Source organism: Pteropus vampyrus, unplaced genomic scaffold (assembly GCF_000151845.1).
Source record: "Pteropus vampyrus isolate Shadow unplaced genomic scaffold, Pvam_2.0 Scaffold7, whole genome shotgun sequence".
In the NCBI taxonomy this organism is placed as follows: domain Eukaryota; kingdom Metazoa; phylum Chordata; class Mammalia; order Chiroptera; family Pteropodidae; genus Pteropus; species Pteropus vampyrus.
The window spans coordinates 15,365,415-15,384,560 of NW_011888788.1; the positions used below are offsets into that span (position 1 = coordinate 15,365,415).

At 39.0% G+C, this 19,146-nt stretch overlaps 1 protein-coding gene across 9 annotated transcripts in view; it reads left to right on the forward strand.

The window, feature by feature from the left end:
* The window catches only part of CFAP61 (cilia and flagella associated protein 61), a 296,212-nt gene that overhangs the window by 97,456 nt on the left and 179,610 nt on the right, over positions 1-19,146 (forward strand). For all 9 annotated transcript variants that reach the window (XM_023537747.1, XM_023537742.1, XM_023537746.1 and 6 more), the window contains 5 exons: positions 4,006-4,103; positions 9,440-9,514; positions 13,789-13,967; positions 15,697-15,736; positions 18,336-18,475. In XM_023537747.1, the coding sequence (XP_023393515.1) occupies positions 4,006-4,103; positions 9,440-9,514; positions 13,789-13,967; positions 15,697-15,736; positions 18,336-18,475 (532 nt within the window). The remainder of the gene's footprint in view (positions 1-4,005; positions 4,104-9,439; positions 9,515-13,788; positions 13,968-15,696; positions 15,737-18,335; positions 18,476-19,146) is intronic.

Here is a 19,146-nt window from a genome sequence, read left to right on the forward strand (position 1 = left end):
GTCTCCTCAGATGTGTCCTCCTCAGATGCAGCCCTGGTACTTCAGTTCTGGTGCTGGTTGAAGCAGGCCACTGGGTACACTGGCCCAAGGACCTCCTTGAGGGGTCCTGCTTCGGACCAAGTTCATCTGCAGCCTGTGCACCTCTGGGGCCACATGATAAGAGTCACCAAGCAATCTGCAGATGGCTGCCAGCCATGCTGGTCTTATAGATGCCTTGAGAGGCCAAGCCGGGGACCTAGGCTGACCGCTGCTAGTATGGGGCTTGGGGCTGCTCAGCAAGAGGTACAGGGCATGCTGAGGCCAGATGCTGCTTCTTTAGGTTTTGTGAGCCTTTGAAAGATTTTATGAAAGTCCACTGCAAGAGCCAAGACAGACTGTTTCTATGGAATACACCACTGGAGGCAGCTTGGATGGGCCTGCAAGTTGGGAGAGGCAGCATCTCAGGGAATCACCTGGGTGGAGTGACTTGTGTTATCCAGGTTGATGGAGACTGAGATATGGTGGCTGCCTGGGTCTGCATACTGGGAGGGATGAGGGCTCAACAATGGAACAATAAATACTGCCAGTACTTCTATCTGGGAGAAAGTTGCCCCATTCAGCCCTCTCCCTGAAGCTCAACAACTCAGTGTCTCCCAGTATGTCCCTGGCACTCCTCAAGCAGCTGCCCCAATGCTGGAGCTCAGAGCAAGTGAGTCCATCAGCGAGTTAAGTCTGGGCCCGGGCCATGTCAGAAGAATCGTGTGCAACCCTTGCAGCCCTCCGTCTCACTTAGCCACAATCACCACTGGTTTTCACAGCCAGAGGTTATTGGGATGTCTCTTCCTGGCACTGGAATTGTGGGCTGGAAAGCCCAGTGTGGGGCCGGGACACTTCACTCCTCAGGTAGGGGAGGGAGGCTCTGCAGCCAAGATAATCTTCCTGATCACCATATGTGGTTGTAACACCAGTCTGTTTTGTTTCTCCACCCCTCCTTCTTGCTTTAAGGTGACTTCATATGTTCCTAGTTATATGGCTTCTGTTCAGCCAGACCTCAGGTGATTCTCAGTGATGGTTGTTTAGTAGTTTTGCTATAATTTTGGTGTGGTCGTGACACCAAAGGCGTGGACAGCATTTACCTTCTACTCTATCTTGACCAGTGTCCTGGCTCTAGCTCCAATAAAACTTTTGGTAATATGGCTTTATAATATGTCTTAAAATTCATTAGGAAATTTGGTTCATTCTTTGTTTTTATTTCTTAAAATTTTGTTAACTACCTATTCCTTCATATTTACTCTTTTATAACCAGTTATTTCATTTCACAAAAAATCTTGTTGGAATTTTTTATTGATATTTAAAATAAATGTAAAAAATACCAGATTGTATGCTATTATTTTTTTCCTATTATCTTCAAGATGTATTATTTAGCTTTCCCTATATATTATTCCTATTAGTAAAGAGCAAGGCAGACCCTGGTCTTGTGGGACTTAAAGTCTGTACAAGTTGAAAGCTCTCTTTAAGAAAAATAATGCAAAATTATGAATTCAGTAGTAGCTATGCCTTATAAGAGGCGTGTACTAGTAAAGGTCCTGAACCTCCAGCTTGATTAGCTTTGTAATAAATCTACTTCAGCTAAGCAGTCTCACTTAGAAAGTCCTAGCAAATTGTTCCTTCACTCTCACTCGAATAAAACATTGGTTCATGACTTCTAAGCTACTTAGGTGCTGTAAGCAATAAAATAACAAATTTACAGCCTCAATTGTGTTTTTAGTTGTGACTTATATAATACCATTGCCTCAACTTTTCCCTAGGATAGCACATTTGAGGATCTCAGGGCATGCTGTGAACATTAACTAATTAAACCTCACAAAACCCCAGAGACACAGGAAAGAGAGCCATATCATCACCTTGCTGAGTTCTGAAATGCAACCACCTCTGAGGGGGAGCTTGACAGCTGCTTAATAATAAACTGCAACACCCAGTGACAGTTTAGCCAAGGCAATTAGTCGTTGTAGTTGGTAGTCGTCCCATGAACATTAGACTGTCAAGCAGTGAAGTCACCAGGATTATTATCATTGCAAAGTCTAATCTATTCTTTAAAGATTTCTGGCTTTTTAGTAATTTTATCCTAATTATAAATTAATATATGCACAATGAAGATCCAGTTTTCTTTTAGTTGTTTTTTGTAGTTCTTCAAATTTAAAATTTAAACTAAGAAAAGTCTATTTAAAAAAAAAAGTGCAACTTAAAATTAAGGAATATTGATATATTTTTTTAAAATAAAAAAAGTTGGCTTCTGAGCAAAATGAATCAATGATAGTGGAAATCAGAAGAGCAACTACCATTAAGAGGTATATTAGCTGGATGGGGATGAGTAGAAGCTTCTGAACACTGGAAATGCTTTAGATTTCATTTGGATGGTTGTTATATGGGAGTAGATACATTAGAAATTCATGCACTTTACCGTATGTGTGTTATATTCCAATAACAAAGTAAATTAACCTAAAAAGCATGCTACTCTTGTCATGAGAGTGCTGGAAACCCCATGTAGATTATCTGGAAACTTTTGTAGGAAGCAAGACATATTCAGGAACTAGAGATGTGTTACATTTATTCTTCAAAGCATCTTTTTTCAGAAGAGAGATTCTAAGTCCTTTGCTCCTCTCTCATAAAGTTTTCTCTCCAAAAGAACTACTCCTTATCCTTATGCTGGGATGCAGTTTTCTCTCATTGTACCTTCAACATTATGTACCTCCTTGTATGTGTCCTTAACACCTCCCTGGGCTTCTAATTCTTCTTAGAATTTCCTTCTATTTCATTCACTTACATCTTTGCCAGAGCAGGTATAAGACATGACTAATATGGAGATTTGGGGTTGAGAGGTATCTACAGGGGCAGTTGCCCTGGCTGGTACTAGAACACAGTGGGAGAGAAGGAAGCAGAGAGGATCTAGGCTACTTCTGGCCTCAGAACATCTGATGTGATTAGAAAGGTTAGAAAGAAAAGAGAGCAGCAGGCCCATGCTGGCAGCAGTATCTCTGGAGCCTCCAGCAGAACCAGGGTCCCTCCTGTATCTGTAGAAGCACTCCAAGGAGGAGTAACCCTGGGCATAGCGTCCTAGGGCTGCTCTGAGCTAAGGCCCAAAGGCTGTGAGCAGATGTCGTGGCTGAGAATCCCACAGCAGAGCAGGCACAGAATGAGCCAGAAAGGAGGTGGGTGGGGGTGGGGAAAGAGGGGGATGAAGAGGGAGAGAAAAATGGGGAGAGAGAAGGAAAGGGAGGGGAAAAGGAGGGAGAGAGAGAAAGACAGGCAGGAAGAGAGACAGACAGGAAGAAAGAAAATAGAAAGCGGGAGCGGGGGGCGGTGGTGAGAGAGAAGGAGAGTGGAGAGAAAGAGCTTTGTAGACAAAATGGGAAAAAAATTTTCTACTGCATTTGTTAGTGAAGGCTAACTATATGAACACTACCCTGATTATTAACTTTCCAGAACTTATTAAAACAATAATTCTCAGCTCTAGTTCTTGTTTAGAACGCAGAAAAGTGAAAATAGTAGCTATTGTCAGACTGCATGTTCACAATATTTTCAAAGGGAAAGCAGCCATTGTGCTAATCTTTAGCATTCAGATAGCACTGACATAGCTAATTGTGGTTTTAAAATCATTTCAAAACCCACCATTCGGGAAGTTGATAATCAGTGGTTTGTAAATTTCAAACGGGTCTTATGAGAAAGGATCAAGTAGCTTAGTAACTAGCAGAGATTGAGGGCTTCTTGGGTACCAGGCCAGGTCCAGGCCAGGCCTATTACTGGCATCATTTTATCTCTCTCATGTGGATGAGGGCATAGAGAGGTAAGAATTGGAGTGAGCTGTGAAGACCCTGTGCTTCCCATTTCCCAGTACTGCCATCTGCAATATAATTCTTCAGATGTGGTACAGTTTAGGAACACATTACCATGCTGTCTCCAGTTTCCTGTAGCTCTGAATATATTTATCATCTGCTTACTGTCCTTATGCCATTCTCTCTCTCAAAGATGCTGAGCTCAGGAATAGCAGCCAGGATTCTCAGAAAACAGTTGAAGAGCCACTGGAACATGTCTCTTCAGAGGCCAGGAAAAGAGAAAGCATCCAGGTAATGCTTATTCACCCATAGCTGGGTTGTGGGATAGTCCTGGGGGCTGCTTGTGCAGTCAAGGTCAGGGGCGGTCCTGGTGCTGGGATCATTGCTAAGGTGAAAGGTCCCACTAGCACTAATGTCAAACAGAGTGGCCCTGGAGGAAACAGAGGCTGCGTGTTTGCAGACAAATTAGAGCCTCACTACTATCTTTAAGAATACAGGTCAGAATGGAATTTCATCCCTTCTCTACCTTCCTTTTCATTCATGACCTGATTTCAGGAGACTGAGGGGGGATACAGCTGCTCATTTAAAATCAGTTAAAAAATCCATACTTTCTGCAGAGACTTACACACTGTCCACATACTCAAATGAGGCAATGTTTTCCTTTCTCCCCAATTGGGCCCTTCAAACTACAGAAATACCCAGCACAGTTCCCTGAAAAGCTACTGGCTCTATTGTCCTTGCTTGGTCTCAGCAGGAACCCCACCAACCCACACCCTTCTGCTGCCAGAATGATGCTGATAGAGCTCTGCATATGCTGCTTCTACCACCCTTACTTAAAGCAGGGAAACCTATACCAAAGGAGGCCGTAGTTAGCCAAGGTTACTTCTTGGGTAATGTTGTCAGCTTAGTCCTGCATCAGCACTGTATGAGGCCTCCCTGCCTCTCTCTACAAGTTCATATCTGCCACCTCCTTTAGGGCCTACTCCACAAAACTTCCCTTGATTAACTCTTACTTTACAGTGACTAATCCTTTATTCTCTATCCCTTGCACAGCTTGGACCTAGAAGTTACACTTCATGCATCAATTATTTGCCACAATTTCAGTGAACAGTTTTTCTCTTCTTCCCATTGTCCAGAGAGAAAACATGTTATAGGGACAAAACATTTGTAAGAGTTTTCCGCAACTGTATCTATCAGATGTACATACATATACTCATGTATACACCTATATATATTATGTCAGTCATCTGCATCTCCGGTTCCAATAACTGCTCCCTCCTATGAAGGTTCAGGCCAAGGGGTAGTAGTATCTTTCTCCAGTTGCTATCCCTGGGGCCCATCCTCATCTTTGTTTGTATCCACTCATCCTCCCCACACCTTCGCATGTGGTCCTTTGTTAAACCTGCTTGTCTATTGGAGTGTGGTATCTATTTCCTGCTAGAAACCTGAGAATTCAGGCAGAGATTGGCAGGGCTCTGTGGATCCTGCTCAGGATTTTGAACTTTTCCTATGGAGCAGAGGAAGTCTGTGAAGATTATAAGTGGAAGAATGACATGATCAGACATTCTTATTCCCTGTTGATGAGCACAGTTCTGAACTTCACAGTTCTGAACTTTCAAGTACCTTAACTGAGTTCGGGAACAAAGTTCAAGAATATATGTAGAAATACAAAATTATTCATCAGCCAAGTAGGTTAAATCACAATGTTTGGAATCCAATAAAAAAATTTCCAGTCACTCAAAAAACTGGAAACACATGATGCGTAAAGCGAAAATAACTCAACCAATTGAAGCCAACCCAAATGTGAGAATTAGTGGACAAAAACATTTTAGTTATTATAATTATATAAGTTCCACAGGTTAAAGAGAGACATAGAAGATATAAAAATACCCTGAATAAAACCTCTAGAGATGAAAACTACAATTCATGAGATGAAAAATACACTGGAAGGATTAACCACAGATTAGACATTTCAAGGTTAGGAGTTAGTGAACTTGAAACAGAAATGAGAATTTTTTAAAAAAGATCAATGTATTAGCGAGCTGTGGGATAACTTCAGTTATCTAGTATATATGTAATTGGAGTCTATAAAAAAAGAGGAAAGAGAGATTGGAACAAAAAATGTATTTGAAGAAGTAATGACTAAAAAAATGTCTAAACTTTATGAAAACAATAAACCCATGGATGCAAGCTCAACAAACAGCAAACACAAGAAACATGAAGAAAAATATACCAAAGATAATAATAATCAAATAGTGAAAAACCAGTGGTAAAGAGAAAAAATTTTAAAGTAGCCAGAGGAAAAAAATACGAGTTGGGAACAGAAGAACAAAGATAAGGATGGCAGCAGATTCTTTACTAGAAACATTGTAAGCAAGGAGACAGTGAAGTCACATCTTTAAAGAACTGGAAGAAAATAAACTGTTAACCTAGAATTTTATACCTAGTGAATATCTTTTAAAAATAAATGCAAAATAAAGACTTTTACCTACACACAAAAGGTGGAAGACCCAGCTGACCCATTACTATAAGAAATGTTAAATGAAGTCCTTCAGCCAGAAGGAAAATGAATCAGATGGAAATCTGGGTCGACACAGAGGAATGAAAGCACAGGAAATGGTAAATATGTGGGTAAATGTATAAGATTTTGTTCTTATTATATACCTCTTTAAAAGATAATTTACTACTCAAATAAAATAAAGACAACATAGTATGGGCTTATAACAAATATAAAAATAAAATGTATGACAAAAATAGCACAAAGACCAAGAGGGGGAGAAATGTAAGTATACTGTTTTAAGATTCTTGCGCTACACCTGTAGTGGTATAACATTACCCCAAAATAGACTATAATAAGTTAAAGATGCACATTATAAAGTCTAAAAAGAACCCTACTAAAGTTACAAATCAAATTGAAAGAGTTATATCTAATAAGCCTATAGAAGAGAAAAAGTGGAATCATAAAAATATACAATTAATCCAAAAGAAGGCAAAAAGAGAGGTGATAGGGAATAAATAACAGATGGAACAAAGAGAAAACAAATAGCAAGGTGACAGACTTAAACCAAATCATATCGATAATTATATGTAAATGGTCTAAATATCCCAATTAAAGACAACATAAAGCATGTATAGGTAGGATAAAAAAGCAAGACTTAGTTATATGTGGATTACAAAAGAGCGCTTTAAAGATACAGTAGGTTCAAATTAAAAGATTCAAAAAGATACACCATGCTAACACTAATTAAAAGAAAGCTAGAGTCACTTTATTCATTCCAGACAAAGTGGATTTCAGAACAGGGAATATTACCAAGGATAACAGAGTTCTAGAGGACATAACAATCCTAAATATTTATGCACTTAATAGCAGAACTTCAAAACACATGAAACAAAAATTGATAGAACTTCAAAGACAAACAACTATATTTGGAGATTTCAATATCCCTCACTTAATAATTGACAGAACAAATAGACAGAAAATCAATAAGAATATAGAAGATTTTAAGAACACTATTGTCCAATTTGACATAATTGACACTTATAGAACACTCTACTCAACAAGAGCAGAATACATATTCTTCTTGCGTGTGCATGGAACTTTCACCAAGGTAGACCAGACCATATTCTGGGCTACAAAATGAGTCTCAGTAAATTTTAAAGGATTCAAATCATCTAAAGCAGGGATCCCCGACTCCTAGGCCATGGGGGTTCTTGTTAGGAACTGGGCCACACAGTAGGAGGTGTGCAGTGGGTGAGTGAGCAAAGCTTCATCTGTATTTGTAGCCACTCCTCAGCACTAGCATCACTGTCTCAGATCATCAGGCATTAGATTCTCATAGGAGCACCAGTCCCTGGTACCCAAAAGGTTGGGGACTGCTGATCTAAAGTATGTTCTCTCACAACAAAAGACATACAAGAAAACAAAACTACAGATCAATAGCTCTCATGAACATCAATGCAAAAATTCTAATAAAGATTTTGGTAAATTGTAGAAAAATGATTAAATATCGTGACCAAGTAGTAAGGTTTATTCTGGGGAATGTGAAGTTGATATAAGAAGGTTAATTAATGTAAATCACCATATTAACAAACTGAAAAAGAATAATTATATGTTTATCTCATAAATGCAGAAAAGGCATTTGAAAATTCAATATTCATTCCTCATAAAAACTCTCAGAAAATTAAAAATAGATGAGAACCTCAATTTGATAGTGGTTATTTTTGAAAAACTTATAATTAACATCATACTTAATGGTAAAAGGCTGAATGCTTTTCTACCAAGGTCAGGAACAAGACAAGAATGTATGCTTTCTCCAGTTCTATTCAAAATTATACTGGAGTTCAAGTCAGTACAAAAAGACAAGAAAAGAAATAAAAGGCATCCAGACTGAAAAGGAAGAATTAAAACTCTTTTATTTGAAAATAACATAATCACCTAGAATCTACAAAATAGCTACTAGCACTATTAAGTATTTTGGCAATTGCTAAATATATACAAAATTAATATGTAAAGTTCAGTTTTATCTCTATGTAATGGCAATGAACAATCAGAAGTTGAAATAAATATTAATTACAGTAGTACAAATGTACAAAGTAGTTTGAGATAAATCTGACAAAAGATATTCAGGACCTGTGTACACTGAAACTACAAAATATTTCTGAGAGAATGAAGTAAGACCTAAAAAAACAGAGAGATATCCTGATATCCATGTTCATGCTTTTGAGGACTCAATTTTCCAAGATGTCAGTTCTTCCAATATTGATCCAGTCAAAATTTCAGGAGGATTTTTTATAGAAACCAAAAAATTGTTTCAAAGTTTATGTGGAAATGGAAAGGACCTAGACTAGCCAAAACAACATTGGAAAAAGAACAAAGTTATAGGACTAATACTGATTTCAAGACTTATAAAATTCTTGTAATTAAAACAGAGTAGTGATGACATCAAGGTCAGCAAGTAGATTAATGGAACAGAATAGAAGATCCAGGTATAGACTGAGCATATAATCTATAGTGACCTAAAGCAGATCATTGTTTGCCTGTGGTTGCATAGTAGCATAGGGTGGGAGGATGGGGAACATAGAAACACAGAAACTTTTAGGAGTAATGTGTATGTTCATTATTTTTATGTGATGATATTTTTATGGGTGCATACATAGGTCAAAACATTTCAAAAGATACACTTTAAATATATGCAGTTTACTGTATGTCGGTTATACCTGAATAAAGCAGTTTTAAAAACCTAGTGCAGCTTTCAAATTACACAGAAGAATAGAAGTAGAAGAATAATAGATGTTATCATTACTAACATCTACAGAGGATTAGGAAGAGCCAATACTATGCTAAACAACTGTCTGTCTGTCTGTCTACCCATCCACCTACCCACCTATCTATCTACCTACCTACCTACCTACCTTTATTTTATCTGTTTAACAGCCCTATGAGGTAGGGTGCTGCTCTTAGCCCCTTTTTACAAATGAGGAAACTGAGGCCCCATGACATTCCTACTGCCACACAGCCAGTAAGCAGTGGAGCTAGGATCTGAGCCCACACAGCTTTCTCTAGAGCTTAGACTCTGAGCCACTGTGGGCTTTGATTAATTCTCATGTCTTTCTATTGTCATTTGCAGGGAAAAATCACAGAAGAAGCTGCAATCGAGGAACTTTCATCAATAGTCCAAAGTGGAAATACTAGTGAAATAGAGGTAAGGCTTGCACAGGGCTTCGTGTGCTGATTGGTCCCCACGTGGTTTACATCTCATCACCTAAGTCTGTGTGCCCTTTCCTTCTCCAGGCCTCTCTGTCTCTCTAACCAAGGTCATATCTGCCACCTCCTTTAGGGCCTACTCCACAAAACTTCCCTTGATTAACTCTTATTTTATAGTGACTAATCCTTTATTCTCTATCCCTTGCACAGCTTGGACCTAGAAGTTACACTTCATGCATCAATTACTTGCCACAATTTCAGTAAACAGTTTTTCTCTTCTTCCCATTGTCCAGAGAGAAAATACTTTATAGGGCAAAACATTTGTAAGAGTTTTCTGCAACTGTATCAGATGCATATACATACTCATATATACACCTGTATGTATTATGTCACTTATCTGCATCCCAGTTTCCAGTAATTGCTCCCTCCTATGAAGGTTCAGGCCAAGGGGTGGTAGTATCTTTCTCCAGTTGCTATCCTCATCTTTGTTGGTATCCATTCACCCTGCCCACACCTTCACACGTGGTCCTTTGTTAAACCTGCTTGTCCTCTGGAGTGTGGTATCTATTTTCTGCTAGAAACCTGAGAATTCAGGCAGAGATTGGCAGGGCTCTGTGGATCCTGCTCAGGATTTTGAACTTTTCCTAAGGAGCAGAGGAAGTCTGTGAAGGTTGTAAGTGGGAGAGTGACATGATCAAACATTCTTATTCTCTGTTGATGAGCACAGTTCTGAACTTTCAGTGAGTTTCCAAGCGCCTCTTCTTGGTAGTTCAACTGACTTGGCATGAGTCAGCACAAAGTCTAGAGAGCCCTTGATGGGGTGACAGGGAACAGGAGGTTGAATCATCTCAATGTAGGTTGTGGGACAAATTCACTGAATACTAATCCCAGATACTAGAATTCTGAGAGAGAGCCAGATAGATTATCATACCCCTCTCCTCTCCAGATTCTGACCAATTAAGAAGTCTTCACAGAAGTCAACTAGGGATAAAAATACCACTTTATTTTGGCTAAATCTAAACTGGAGAACAAAACTTGGACCTGTAACAGAAATGCATTTCCTACTTACTCCTACAGAATTAAATGTACAAACCTGGCTGTAGGCAGGCCTCACCCTTGGGGCAGCATTTGCCTTCCCGGGCTAAGTGTATGGAGGAGAGGAAAATGCATACATCTCAGAGTAGGATGGGCTGCTACAAAGAGAGTACATTAAATGGGCACAGGGTCCATTTTCTGAATCTCACTTTAGCATGTGCTGTGGGACCCCTGCCCATATCCTTCTGGCACTGCTCATTCCTCATCCTCCTGAGGAACAGGACTTCACGTGCCTGGTCTTTCCCCAGTGCTGTGTCTGCAGGCAGGTCAGAATCTGGAGAGCAGCCATTAGCCAATGACTGAAGGCAGCTAGAGAATCAGTACTCCAGCTCTTTTGTCTCTTAAGTGGGTTCTCCACAATTTCCCAGAGATCTCGGCATAATTGAGTCCACAGTGGTATCCCTCTTGTTAAACACTCTACATTGGTGTCCTTCAGTTTTTTGCCTCACTTCATCTCTTCCCTTGAAGAATTTCCTGGCATCGCTTTCCAAATAAACTTAGTTCAGAGTTTGCTTCTGGGGAAACCCACATTAGGGTACTCACTCTTTGTTCCCTGGGAAAGAGAAAGTGAGGCATGCATCAGAGGGGAGCAGTTTTCTCTTTGCTATTTCTAAGAGGGTAGCCATTCCTTTAGGAACCCAAACAAGGATGTGGGGGGCAGGGGAGATGGTTCCCATTACATTAGAAGTACTGAAACTCCAGAGGGCATCTGGGTCAACAAGATGAATTGATCTCTCTCTTCTGGAAAAAAAAAAAAAACCCACTGAAATGACAGTAAAGGAATAAGAAGGGTACAAATTTACAAAGACAATGAGACTAGGAGAGGAGATTTTGGAATATGAGCACTTTAAAATGTTTTAGAGTGAAGAAAATCGATGGCAGAGTTCACACTGGCTTAGTACAGCTGAGGAAGGTGAAACTCAGGTGCCATTATTAGGGGAGAAAATAGTGAAAAGTGTGTGACTTTTCTGGTTGTCCCCAGTAGGCCAAGGACCTTGAGCTTCTGTGGAAGATGGGGCCAGGCTGGTACATGGCATCTATTTGACAATCTGATATGGAGTGTCAGGGGCACTAGATTCCCTGCAGATGGCACTTAGCTTGTCATCTATACCCTAAGTGAAATGACCAGATGACTAATCTCTGGAGAGATTGAACAGAAGCAGCTCCAAATTCAGATTCAGCCTGTATATCTGAGGCTAATGGGGAAACAGAGAAAAGACCAATAAGTGGAATTTTCCATTTCAAGTGGAAGAACGTGTCAACCTCTTCTCTTGCCTTATTTCCAAATGCCAAAAGCCATATCTTTGTATTAGTTTTTTATTGCTGCTGTAACAAATTACTATAAATAATGGCTTAGTGGCTTAAAACAACATAAATTTATTATCTTATAGTTCTGGAGGTTAGACACCTAAGAGAGGTCTTACCGTGCTAAGACTCGGGGGCCCTATTCCTACTGGAGGCTCTAGGGGAGAATCCAATCCCTTTCCTTTGCCAGCTTCTGGAAGCCATTTGCTTTCCTTGGCATGTAGCTCCTTCCTCCACCTTCAAAGCTGGTAGTATAGCATCTTTCAGTCTCTCTTGGACTCTGACGCTTGTTCCTCTCTATTATAAGGACTCCTGTGATTACATTGAGCCTACCCAGTAATCCAAGGTAATTTTCTTGTCTCAAAATTCTTAACTTAATGACATCTGTAAAGTCTCTTTTGCCCTGTAAAGTTAACACCCTCAGGTTCTGGGGATTAAGCCATGCACATCTTTGGGGGCCACTGTTCTGTCTACCAGGAGATTGGAGAACTTACTTCCCGCAAAAACCTGACAGTCCCAGAGAAAAGGCTTCCAGATAATGTCCCTGGAGATGGTCACCCAGTAAAATGTCAGGTCTGTGTTTGATCACCCCACGAAGTGCCCAGTTAGCTATTGTGCTTTGCTACCTACCAAGCACTGTTAGTTTTAGGAACTGGAAATGTGTTCTAGTCATAAAGAACATACACCACAAACAAAGAAGACAACAAAAGGACCTGGAACCGAAATGGGTGCTGCAAAACAGGAAAGCAGGTGGTACAACAGGCAAGGTGAGCAAGGCTAGATCAGAGGATGGAGAGAGGAGAAATGAAGTCATGGATTACCTCAAATGCCTGGTTGTCTGGGAAACAATACAGACAAACACTTGGCAAATCTGACAAAGCATTTGAAAAAATTTAGGAAGCCAAGATAATCAGAGTATATAAATGAGAACACAGTCATACTATACTTCTTTGCTCAGTAACAGTGATATTTACATACTCGTAATAATGTGAATACTTGCTGGTTTAGCCCTGAATTGTGCTATACATATAACAGACAATCTGGCGATCAGTACTTGCCTTGCTTGAGGGATGGGGGATTGTAGAATATGGGGAAAAGGTAGTATAAGAGGGTTACATCAATCCATCACATTCATATCCAAAAGGAATTTCAAAAACTGAAGAATTAAGAAATAGTATAAGCACATATTCAGAAATATAGAGGTAAATTACAAAAAAAATGAAAAAGTTGAAACTGCTAGCCAGTAAGGAGATGGACTTGGGAGGACAGAGGACTCCTGATTTTCTTCGTAAGTTTTTAGTGGCAGTATTATTTTAATTTTTACTATATGTATGTATTACTTTGATTTAAAAGAACTCCAAGATAGATCTCAGAGTTAATCATTTAAGGTGAAACTGGAAGGACTCAGTGCTAAGTTTCTAGTTGGCTAAGGGCAATTGGATCTCCCAGGCTCTACCTTACCACCAAACTACCTGAACAGTCCCAAGATTTAAAAATTCTTGTAGTATAGAATTACAGTGAAAACACTTTTGGGGACAGATGTATTTTGCCTATAGAATTAATATGTATATACTACTACTATACTCCAACCTCTACCCAGTGGTGCAGTTAAAATATCGATCCTATATCAAAGACCAAGTGAAATCATTTGTTTTTCTGACCTTCATGTGAGAACTTTTTTCAGTCTTTTTATAAATTTTTAATACTTCATTAAGAATGTCTCCTTAAAACTAGGACTGGCTCAGGATGATTTGTTTCAGGTGAGACAGTCACATCTGTCCTAGGAACATAGAGATGATGCAACCACTAACCCATTAAATTGCAGAAAATAAATAGGATTTCCATTTGGTTTCTCCTCTCTGCTTGCTCTAGGACTTAGAAAATCTTGGTCAAGAGTCTACTGAGGATGATACAAATTACTATGGTAGTAACGTGAGCTCAGCATCTATCTCACTGTCTGAGGAGACCAACTACTTCCGCCCCATCTACATGGGAGCCTCTGCTGCTTTTTGTATTCAGCTGTTTTGTATTGATGAGAAACACGAAGCAAGGCAAGTACTGAACCCCAGATTGTCTGTTAAGGTAAGACACTCTTATGGCATTTGTGGCCCAACATTGTAACCTTGCAGGGCCCAAACCTGGCACATCCTAATCTCCTGGGAAGCTCTTTTAAAGGAACAGATTCCTGGGTCCCATTCCCAGAGATTCTAGTCTGTAAAGTTTGGATAAGGCCCACAGAACTGGGCTGCCCAGAGTCTGGCTCAGTTGGGGATCTAGAAAATCATCACTTAAGCAACCATGTGCTGCTCCCCATTTTTGAAAGTTATTGTGGGAGAACTTTGGATTTAGGTTGCTGCTTGTCTAGAGTTTTTTGGTTTTGACTAACAGAAAATCCAACTCAAACTGGAATAATTGAAAAAGAATAATTGCCTCACCATAACAAAGGATAAGTCCAGTGGCAGGACTGATTTTCAGTATGGCTTGGTACAGCACTTAGATAACCCAATCAAGGACCAAGTTTTTCTCTCTACCTCCCAGTTCTGATTCCCTGCTACTGGCCTCAATCTCAGAGCAGTGTCCCCACTTAGAGCCAAAAAAGTGGACAGTGAGCTCAGGCTGTGCACCAAAACCTAGTGAAGAGGTAGCCAAAGCCCCATTGGGCCCAGCTGGGCCATGTGCTCATTCCTGAGATGATGGCCAGGGCCAGGCTAGGCCATGATGACAGCTAAGTCTCTTGCCTCATTCTACCAGCTGAATCTGCAGATGGAGCCTCACCCAAAGGTAATCTGAAGGGGGATAGTAGGACACCAAACAATGGTCTAGGGCACCTGCTAGAAGGAATAGGCATGGTGCCGGCCAGACAACTCAGTCACCTCATTTTCTGTCCCTCCAGAACACCCAGATATTCACTGCTTGCTCCCCCTTGTTGTCTGGATACAGACCTCTGCCCTTGATGCTTAGAATCCACATCTCCTTTATGATGCTTAACTGCTCCACCATTTTGTCCACAGAACAATCTTGAAGAGGAAAAGATTGGCCCATTTCTATAGACTGGAAGGTTCTAGAGTAGTTTTAGGTGACCAGGAGCACTGCTGGACATTTCTTTTTTAGAGGGTATTTAAACATATTCCCAGTCTCCCAGCCTCACTTAGAATCATATTTTACTTACACTTTTTCCTCTTAAGTTTTCAATTTCTTTGGACATCTGAGAGGTTGAAAGGGGGAAATCCTTCTATATTAATTATATTTAGACATCTAAAAAGCCTACAAACCCATCTAGATTTGTTGTGTATATTTATTTTCTCTTATGCATTCATATATGATTATGCTTAAAATGTGATTTTTGAATTTTCAAACAGAAATTCGATGACCCATTATGATTTGCCTGTGGATATACATCTGTAGCTGGTCAGAAAATCGTTTGCATATAAAAGAGAAAGAGATCAGAGTAGTTTATGATATGCCTACATCTCCCCCCAGCTCTTCCACAATGGAAGGGAAGGATCATGTCCACAGAATGACTATCTTGGTTTTTGAATGTGCAAAGATTATCGATTGCTATAATAGTACCTTCAGTTCTAGAAAAATACTTTATTACTGATGTGTGAAGCTATGAAGCTTATGACTGCTGCAACTGATTAATGTTCAGATAGACACAAATTCTCACTAGTGATTGGCTGACCACTGCCTGAGGGGGAGAGAGCCATAAATCTCTTTAAATATACACCCATGCTGCATTTGCTTTCAGATCAGTGACAATGTTTATTATTTTGTTTACAGGTCACTGGATTTTATGAATTTTGTTTTCAGTCTATTTCCTGTAAGTACATAATGAATTTTAGTAACATAATTGGTTTTGTAAGCTAGAAAAGTAAAATGCCATATTCATTGTTCAAACATTTAAAATGCTATGAATGTTGAGATTTGAACTGTTTCTGTGTTCTGAAAATAAGGTTGAATGAAATGTTATGAACTCGTAAAAGTAGAAAATACTGCCATTTTTGATAAGTTTTTAGTCATGCTGTTTTAATAGTTTTCTTTCAATGCATAGTTTCTTTTCGAGGTAATGTTACTCGTGTTTTATCAGAATCAAATCATTAATAGAATGATGGTAGTACATGAAAATGTCAAAAATTATACTGAAGCGAATTAGACTGTTATATTACTTTGTAGCTTACATTAGCTTAAAGAATTCTGAAGCCATTATATTGCTTCTTCAAGGGTAGGAAAGTGGGAACTTGTGCCTGATTTTCTGCTTGGCCCTGCCTAACACAGTGCCTGACCTGTTGGAGGGTCTACCCCCAAGCAAGCATCCAAGTGCAAACAAGATACTCCATTGCAGGGTGTCCTAGCCTCTTCCTCTATTTTTGTTTCATTCTTGTCAAGGGATGGGGATACTAACCAAGCTTTATCTCTTTACCGGAGGGAAGAAAGTGGAGAAAGAAGATAACTGAAGAACAAAATGGATTTTTATAGACTTCCATGTTGGCCTATCAATTAAGTAGAGTTAACAACTGTACTTCTTCAGTTGGCTAATTATAAGCCAAATATCTATTGCTTTATTTTTCCTTGATATTCTTTACACTGAGACAAAAACAAATATGGTTTAATTATGTTGCCTGAAACCATAAATTGCATTTCTTCATTTTGTTAATATAATGAAGCCTTGCAATAATGTTCTCCATAATATTTTTAGATTGATATTATGGCATTTTGAAGCTCATAAAGCAATGTAGATTATCCCAAAGTAGGATTTACAAAGTTGGTTTCCCTCAGAGACACCCCAAACTAACTTCACTGTTAGTTCATTCCTATTTTGAAGTCCATGTTAAGGCAGATCTTCAGTGTTACAAAAGCAATGCTGGCTTTAAAAAGGTAAAAGACATGCTTACTTTTTAATTCTATTTTATTTCAGGATATGGGGAGACAGGAACAAAACACCTTCATTACTTCATCCTTAATCCTTCAGATCCAAGTCAAAGCAACTCATTATAGTCTCTTCCTCCCAGAGGAAGCCAAGGGAGACTTGGCACCCAACTCTTATTTTTACCTTGAGTATTTGACAACTTGACTCTAAAGTCCCAAAAAGGCGCTGTGTTATTTTGCTAGAAAGAAGGAAGATAAGGTCAAACAATGGTTCGCTCCTTTGGGTTACACAAATGTCTCCAGGGTTTTGGTTTAGCACAAGTAATACCTTCACAGGGTTCAGGAGGAGGCGAGATCCCAAAGGGGCAAATTAGCTCTGGGAAGAGCAGGCCGCTTCTGCAGGTACCTGGCAGAAAGTCAAGTGGGATATGTGGAACACAGACAGCCTGTCCAACAGGCAGCAAATTCAAACTACATAAGTAGTAATTCTAAATGTTCCAGCAGATACATTAAAACAAGTGAAAAGACACAGGTGAAATAAAATTCAATAATATATTTTATTTAACTCAATAAGTCCAAAACTTAATCATTTCAACATGTAATCAGTATGAAAAATTATTAGTGAGATATTTTACATTCTTTTTCTCAGTGTTTGAAATCTAATGCATATTTTATACTCACAGCCTATTTTCAATACAAGCACTAACTTTTCATCAGGAATACTTGATCTGCATTTAGATTTTATAAAATTTACAGTTGAATAAGTAGATTCATATTTCCAAGTTGTTCTAGACATACATAAAACTTTTCAAATAACTGAATTCAATATCAGTTTTTAAATTTAAATTTAAATTAATTGTATGAAATAAAATTAAAAAGTCATTTCTCTAGTCACACTAGCCATGTTCCAAATGCTCAGTGGCCAACGTGGCTACTGGATACCATATTGGACAGCGCTGATCTAGAAGGTGAGTTGTAGCCATCAGGACATGTGGATCCTTCTGTATCTGCTAACTAAACCCACTGCTCAGGGTAAACATGTCCTTAGAGCTGTTCATCCAAACAGGATCATGTCATGATAAAATACACAGACATCTGTTCATGTATAATCACAAGATTTTAGAACAGAAAAGTCCTGGAGCACCACTCTCTCATCTCACAGGGGAGAGGACCACAGCTGGTACAATATTACTTAGTAAGCCTGGGGCCCTTGCTGTGACACCACACTGCCTCATTTACTCCTTATTGCAAATGAATTTGCAAGCACAAATGTCCTTAGTTTAAAAATCTACTTCCACAAAAGAGCTGTGAAGAATGGGTTCTATTGTTCATAGTATTTATTTATTCAGGTTTCAGTCAGACTCCATACTCTTGTGGTTGCTTATCCCCCTGAATTTTATATGATTACTTTCCAAATTATAGGAAAGTTTAATTTGAATCCCCTCTCCTTTACACATTTTATTCCTATTTTCTTTAGTGTATTACAGTAGGAATTTGTTCAGTGATAAATGATTTCTGATTTTCTTTCTTGTGTTCTGCTCCAAACATGTTAGGACAAGAACTTCTGCATCATTTCCCTGCCACATCTCACCCCTGAGTTTGTCCTCATTCAGAATTTTGTGAAGATAGTCCCCTTCAACAACTGCACCCTGGAGCAGGATCTCTATGTCTTCCATCGGGCTGGATTACTCAAGTAAGTGGACACATATTTGGCCAAAAGACAATCCATGAAGTTTAAAAAAAAAAAAAAAAAGAATGGAACAAGGAGCTCCTTACCATTTTAATTTAATGATTTATTTTTAAAATTGGGTTGATCAAGTGATTTCTCCTTCACCCCAGAAGTTTTTTCCCCCTTCTTTATTGAAATATACTAGATAATTAGTTGCTTGTATTACATTGTAAAATTCAATGAGTTTTTTAAAATTATAGTTGGCATACAATAATATACCAGTTTCAGTTGTACATCATAGTGATCAGAGATTACTTGAAAAGTGGTCACTCCACTAAATCCAGTACCCCTCTTCCCCGTTTTATATTTATTACAATACTATTAACTATCTTCCCCATGCTACACTCTTACATCTCCATGTCTATTCTGCAACTATCCATTTATACTTCTTAATCCCTTTGCCTTTTTTTCTATCCCCCAACTCCCCTCCCATCTAATAGCCTTCAAAGTATTCTCTGTATCTATGAGTTTATTACTGCTTTTGTTGTTATTGTTTAGTTTCTTCTTTAGATTCCACATGTACGTAAAATCATGTGATATTTGTCTTTCTCTATCCAACCCATTTCATCCAGTGCAATACCCTCCAGGTCCATTAAGGCAATATCTTTTACCATCCCCTTCATTTTAGTCTCTGT